Source organism: Pelophylax lessonae, assembly GCF_965119305.1.
Source record: "Pelophylax lessonae genome assembly, chromosome: 4".
Classification (NCBI taxonomy): domain Eukaryota; kingdom Metazoa; phylum Chordata; class Amphibia; order Anura; family Ranidae; genus Pelophylax; species Pelophylax lessonae.
In genome coordinates this window covers 470622634-470629954 of record NC_138771.1, presented here as the reverse complement: position 1 = coordinate 470629954, position 7321 = coordinate 470622634, and the positions used below count along the sequence as shown (strand labels likewise).

The 7321-nt window shown below is 39.7% G+C and overlaps 1 protein-coding gene across 4 annotated transcripts in view; it reads right to left on the bottom strand.

Moving 5' to 3' along the window:
- Positions 1-3536: 3536 nt before the first annotated feature.
- RFX4 (regulatory factor X4) overlaps positions 3537-7321 on the bottom strand; it is a 131379-nt gene continuing 127594 nt past the window's right edge. For 2 of the 4 annotated variants that reach the window (XM_082256640.1, XM_082256639.1), the window contains exon 18: positions 3537-4154. In XM_082256640.1, the coding sequence (XP_082112766.1) occupies positions 3885-4154 (270 nt within the window). In that variant the 3' untranslated portion in view covers positions 3537-3884. The remainder of the gene's footprint in view (positions 4155-7321) is intronic. The other 2 variants (XM_082256638.1, XM_082256641.1) reach the window with 1 other exon arrangement.

Below are 7321 nucleotides of genomic sequence, written 5' to 3'. Positions count from 1 at the left end.
TGACCTTGGAGAAAAGCATTGCTAAATTTCCTGGCATAATGAATTAAAAAAAGGTTTAAAAGTAAGTGAACATTACGTAGGGCTCCCAATATACCAACAAGCCTGCATTTATCATCATTTGTAGTAGTCAGTGCACAAATAGATAGATAGATATAGTGCTTTATTTAAAAAAGACACATTGAAAAATGTGCTGCCTAACCACGGATCAAATTTGGAATTTCAAATTCCAGTTAGAAGTTTGACTCTGTAATTTCAAATCTCATTTGTATTAAAGGCAGTTCTTATTTATGAAACCTATGAATGAGAACTATACAGCATAATGTTTAGACTAAAGTGTCACTGTATTCAGAAAAAGATTGATATTAACTCCATAAACTGACATGGCAGAATAAACTGGATTTTTGCAAGCTGGCACCAAAGCAAGCCTTCCTTATATTCTGATTGCCTTATTTGCTATATTATGCTGGACCAAATATAGGATTTAAACATTGAACTTCATTGTTTCAGGGCTAGAAATATTGAATAGACCAAACCATTATGGATGTTTGAGCTAGATAACTGTAAAAAAAATAAAATTATTAAAATGCTGTAGCTCCTCTGCTATCTCGATAAAGGGGCTTGAGCATTTGTGGCATTTATTTATCTATCTTTTAATCTATGACATGTTGTTTCTGTTATCAGCTGGCAATAAAATGTAAGTTGTTTCAGATATAGCTGCCAAGACAGTGGGGCAGATATAGGAGCTGGCATTCCTACTGACACTGCATCACTTGCTCAATGTATCTAGAGGTGGGTTTGTTTTTTTTTTTTACCCACCGCTAAATCACAAACTGCACAAGTAGGGATTTATTGAACTATACATTTTACAATCAGCACCTTTATAATCGTATGCTCAACATTTTAAATGTTCAAGGAGGATACATTCACTCTGGCAGTCTTTGGCTGCCATAGAGAAGCAGTAGTAGGGTAAATATGATCTGGAAAATATATGTAACAATACATTTATCAAGCCATATTGCACATATGTAGATGGCCTCAAACTGGTCACCTTAAACACGTAGCAGGAGACCTTTTTTGTTATCATTACATTATCGTTACATAAACATACATACTTGTATCCCCAAAAACATGCATGGATATCTGTTGGACAGGAACCAGGGAACAATAGGTTTTAAAAAAATTAGCCGTAACCTTTTCTCCTAAAACTGGTCGCTTTGGGGAGTCTGCTCTGGCCTACTATGCAGCAAGGACAAACCAAAATTGGGTCCTGTGTTGATAGGCTTGGGCATCAGTTTGAGAAGCTTCAGAGATAATTCAGAATTCACTGACAAGGGTGTTAGACTTGCAGCTGACCTCCTTCTGGCCGGAATTTGACCTTCCTTAAATGGGTTTTGCATTCCTATAGACTTTTATGGGAATGCAAAATCCATCTGAAGTGAACAAAAGGCCATCAACACAGGCCCTTGCACGTATCTTTCTATAGATATCTAATGTTTATGGCCATCTTCAATGCTGGTCAATGTTTATTTTTTCTTTTGGAACTTCTCAAAATGCACCTATTCAATTACTTTGTTATGCATCATACTAAACTTATTGGGGAGATTAACATAATCTAAAAGCAGTGTAATTTGTGTTAGATCTTTTAATACTTGGGCCAACATTTCAACTCTTTGAGATTTATTATTAGCTTGACCTACTCTGTTTTGAAAATATTTAACTCAATGATGGTTTAAAAGGGGTAATGTAATAATACTTCAAAGTCTGGCTACTCCTGTTACCTGCTCTATCCTTAGGCCATGGTCTAGTTGGGAAAATTTCTGGTGTCATCGGCCGGTTTAATAGAAACTGGCAGCTATTCGGCCCGTGTGTACTGCAGTCGGCCTGACAGAAGCCAGCTGTTCAACCAGCTTCTATTGAAGGGGCATGATGGAAAAAAGATCTACCAGAGTGTTCTAGTAGGGGGGTATAGGACAAGGGGTAGCTGTCAGAACACAATAGAACAGCAGGGGAGATCACTGTACTAACATTACATAGTTACTACAGTGGCTCCACCTGAGCTATCAGTTTTTTTTTTCATTCAGTCCGCTGGGTTTAACGAAAAACACTAATAGTGTCTACGAGGCTTAATGGGCCATACACACTATAAGATTTTCTGAAGACTTTTTCCTTTAGATTTACCAAAACCATATAATATGAGGTCAAACCTAAACACTTTCAATTTGTATGCAATCTGGCAGGCCCTTGCACTACATAGAAAAGGTAAATCTGAAGGAAAAAGTCTTAGAAAATCTTATAGTGTGTATGTCCCTTAAGACTGGAGCAGCCAGAATCTGGAGTTGCTGTGCATGGTAATCATTTGGCTTCTATCTTTCATTTTCAAAGCTTAATGGGCCATACACACTATACAATTGTCTTTAGATTTTTTCCTTTAGATTTACCAAAACCATATAATATGAGGTCAAATCTGAACACTTTCAATTTGTATGCAATAAGGCAGGCCCCTGCACTACATAGTTGAAGGTAAATCTAAAGGAAACCTAAAAAACAAAGGTTGTATAGTGTGTATCCAGCTTTACTGAACAAGCTAACGATAAAATCAGATTGGTTGCCATGCAAACCTGGTCCAGATTCTGTCTGCTCCATTTTTTGGTAACTCTGAGCTTTGTTCATATCCACTGGCAGGCAACACCCAGTGTAACTTTAATGGGCCATACACACTATACAATTGCCTTTAGATTTTTTCCTTTAGATTTACCAAAACTATATAATATGAGGTCAAGCCTAAACTCTTTCAATTTGTATGCAATCAGTCAGGCCCCTGCACTACATAGTTGAAGATAAATCTAAAGAAAATCTGACAACAAAAGTTGTATAGTGTGTATCCAGCTTTAGGCTGCATTCACACTTTTGCATAGCGGGAACAATGCATTTGCACACACTTTTGTATGTCACATAGGACCAGCCCACTGACTTGAATTGACTGTCTTCTGTGCCTTTGTCGCCTGAAAAGAAGCTCTTGCTCTAAGATTCATGCAAATTTCAATCATGGCAGAATTGCATTGCATTTGGGATGCCATAAAGGGATAATGGTACTCAAATATGCGTTGTGAAGTGATCGCCACAAGATTTGGGACTGTGGGTAGAATCGCAGTGATTACGTCTGCAATCTCAAATTGCGGGATGTGAACGGGTCCTCATTTCTTCTTTAACCAACATTCCCATTGCGACTCAGTAGTGAAAGAACGAATCCACTTTCTAAGGAGCATAAGAAACCATTGCTTAGTGACCACAAAAACTTTGTAAGTGTTGTGGTGCACTATAACACAAGTGCAGTGGACTACCTAAATACATTAAGGTGCCAAGAAAGGGGGAAAGTAAAGGTGTTGACCATAAAAATCACTAAGATTTTCCAATGCAGGCTTAAACATGAAAATAAACATCTGATGACCTCTAAGTACAGAGGGGCCTCATGCTCAAAATTGTCTGAAAATGGAATGGTTACCGCTACTCATCAGAACCAATAAGATTCTTCCTTTAGTTCCCTCATGTTGCTTTAGAACTATAAAATGGAGATACTGATGGGTTGTTTTTGGCAGCAAGTACAATTCTTCTTTCCAATGCTTCCAACTATTTTGTTAACAGCTAGAATGGGACATAATTATTATCTGGAACTGGGACCACATAAACAGAAATAATTAACATGTGAAAAGGCACCATTTGGCCCCACATAGTGCTCTACAGTAGCGATAAATTCTCATTCACTAAAAGGACTTTTATTTACTGTACATGTCCGTTTTTTTTTTAAACTATGCCCTTTTTTATAACCAGGTTCTTATAATTTTAGAAATAGTCTTGTAAGTTCTGAAGAGTCTCCAACACATGCTTCACTTGGCCCAGCCTGTGCTTGCCTCCCCATTTATGTATGCAAAGCCGGGAAAATGCTGCATGTGTTCATAGTCTGAGTTCCTTCGTGTAGCCAAGGACGTGTACATGTCGGTAGAGCTCCCATATCTGCCAGAGTGCATGGAAGGGGAGGAATAGCAGCTGTTGCTTGATGCCACATCTGGCCAGCGTGGTGCTACTTGACTTGGATGAAGTCGGGGAGTGCTGCTCATCAGACAGGGCTCCATACGCGTCTGGCTGTTAAATGGGTACTGCAAAAAAATAAAAATAAATAAGAATATAATCATAAATACAAGGACTTTAGTCCATATCTAAATATTTACTTTACTAAAACACTGTAAGGGGAATTTTATGAAAACTAGCAGCTGTGCATGGCAAGCGATCAGCTTCCCACTTGCATTTTCACAGCCTAAACTGACGCTAAACCCTGCGACACTTACCTCTCCTTCGACAGTATGACATGCGGGCGCCAGGCTGTGGCCATCGTTATTAACTCACAGGCGCGATCCCAGAATGTAAACTGAGCTGCGCTTGTGCAGTTTAATGTACAGTCCAAAGAAGACTGAGAGCAAGGCATGTAGGTTTATTTTCTTGCACAAGTGACATTGCATGTTTCTTCTGCAATAAAGAGCCTGCGTGCTCACTGTTTTTAAAAGTGGGACATTTGTTACTCTTTAACTAAAGAAGCTGAAGATAGAAGCTGATTGGTTGCAGGACTAGCCTGCACACAGTCCTGACCTCAACCCGATAGAACACCTTTGGGATGAATTAGAGCGGAGACTGTGAGCCAGGCCTCGTCTAACATCAGTACCTGACCTCACAAATGCACTTCTGGAAGAATGGTCAAATATTCCCATAGACACATTCCTAAACCTTGTGGACAACCTTCCCAGAAGAGTTTAAACTGTTATAGCTGCAAAGGGTGGGCTAAATCAATATTTAACCTTACGAACTAAGACTGGGTTGCTAGTAAAGTTCATGTGCGTATAAAGGCAGAAGTCCCAACACTTTTGACAATATAGTGTATGTAAATTATTATTATACAGGATTTATATAGCGCCAACAGTTTACAATGTAGAGGGGGACAGTAAAATTACAATACAGTTCAATACAGTATTTAAATGAAATACAGCCAAAAAGTAAGAATATATCATAATGGTTAAAGATCTCTGTGCCTAACTATGAGGCCACAGGGGCAATTTAAACCCACAAAAATCTACACTAAACTGAAATAACACCCTTGGGTGCACTAAACCGTTAAATATTGCTATCTTTACATAATGTATAAGATTTCAGAGTTGCCTGATTAGTTATCTGCTTTTTAAACAAGCAGGAAGACGAGGATAATACAGAATTAAACAGAGCCAGCTATGTTCCACTTACGCAGTCACAGCTGTGAATGTCACCAGTTTAAAGGACAAAACAAAATCTAAAAATGATACAGACACTTCGGCCACATAATAAATGCTATTATGACGGGAAGATGGAAAGTTTTGTCATTTTGGGTCAGCTAATTGAAAAATGACTCATTATTTTTTTTCCCCTGCCCGTTACAGTGAAGAGACTATTGAAAGACAATGTTTTAAGACCGCACCACTGGCATGCGCCTCACCACGTTCCAGTGAACTTTCTATTCAGCCCTTGTTACAAACGTACAAACTTAGCCATCTGCACAGGGGCTGGCGTGGTGCGTCCACAGTCACCTCTCACACTGAACATCCGGTTTTATGAAGGGGACTAGGGTCCTACAAGCCAGGCTCCTAGTGATCTTTGTCGAGCATGAAGGCGACATTTGTTTTGCTACTCCCAACAGGAAATTACCACTTTCTGGATCAGCTAATTCTTGGCTGGCAAGGAGATTTAACCCTTTAGTGGTGGTAGTTTAAGGGATAAGTGCACTTTTCATGCCTGCCTAAAACTTAAAGTAACCCCTTGTCCTATCCCAGATACCTACATCCCTGTATGTTGACATCCCATAGTCAAAATCTTCTTGCAACTGGCCATGACTGCACAGTTAATCACCATATACTTCTGGTGAACATAGCCAGTCTTGTGAGCCAGCCTCATAGAAAAGGTTGACTGCACAGCTCTGGTAAGAAAATTACAGTTGCGGGATGTCAATATTGCAGCAGGTTGTGAAATACAGCTTAACATCTGGGGCAGGGGAGTGTGGGATGCTTTAGGTTAGGGGCTAGGCAAGTAGCCTAAATGCAGTCATCTTTTAAGGCCCTATCACTGCCATTTTTAAAGTTGAACTGCAGGCAGGTATAAGAGACACAAGCGTCTTTGGGCTTATTTGCAAAGGCCTTTTAATTTTTTTTAGCAATTTTCAAATAATTGCCTTTTTTTTTTTTGTGAAAACCAAATAATACAGCACACAGGGACCCTTACCTTGTATAACAACCCAATCAGTTTAAAATAGAATTGAAAGGCAAAAACGTGTGTGTGTGTGTGTGTGTGTGTGTGTGTGTGTGTGTGTATATATATATATATATATATATATATATATATATATATATATATATATATATACACACAGTATCTCACAAAAGTGAGTACACCCTCACATTTTTTGTAAATTTGCTGCCCACTCAAAATAACTCAACACACAGCAAGTAATGTCTAAACATGGCAACAAAAGTGAGTACACCCCTAAGAAAAAAGGTCCAAATTGGGCCCAATTAGTCATTTTCCCTCCCCAGTGTCATGTGACTCATTAATATTACAAGGTCTCAGGTGTGAATGGGGAGCAGGTGTGTTAAATTTGGTGTTATCGCTCTCACTCTCTCATACTGGTCACTGGAAGTTCAACATGGCACCTCATGGTAAAGTACTCTCTGTGGATCTGAAAAAAAGAATTGTTGCTCTACATAAAGATGGCCTAGGCTATTAGAAGATTGCCAAGACAGGTTCCACTCAGAAAAGTGCTCAGTGTCCTATTCAGAGGTTGTCTTTTGGAAATACACGTATGAGTGCTGCCAGCATTGCTGCCGAGGTTGAAGGGGTGGGGGGTCAGCCTGTCAGTGCTCAGACCATACGCTGCACACTGCGTCAAACTGGTCTACATGGCTGTCATCCCAGAAGAAAGCCTCTTCTGAAGATGATGCACAAGAAAGCCCACAAACAGTTTGCTGAATACAAGCAGACTAAAGACATGGATTACTGGAACCATGTCCTGTGGTCTTAGGAGACCAAAATAATTTTATTTAGTTCAGATAGTGTCAAGCGTGTGTGGCGGCAACCAGGTGAGGAGTACAATGACAAGTGTGTCTTGCCTACAGTCAAGCATTGTGGTGGGATTGTCATGATCTGGGGCTGCCGGCACTGGGGCACCATTGAGGGAACCATGAATGCCAACGTGTACTGTGACATATTGAAGCAGAGCACGATCCCCTCTTATCAGAGACTGGGTCGCAGG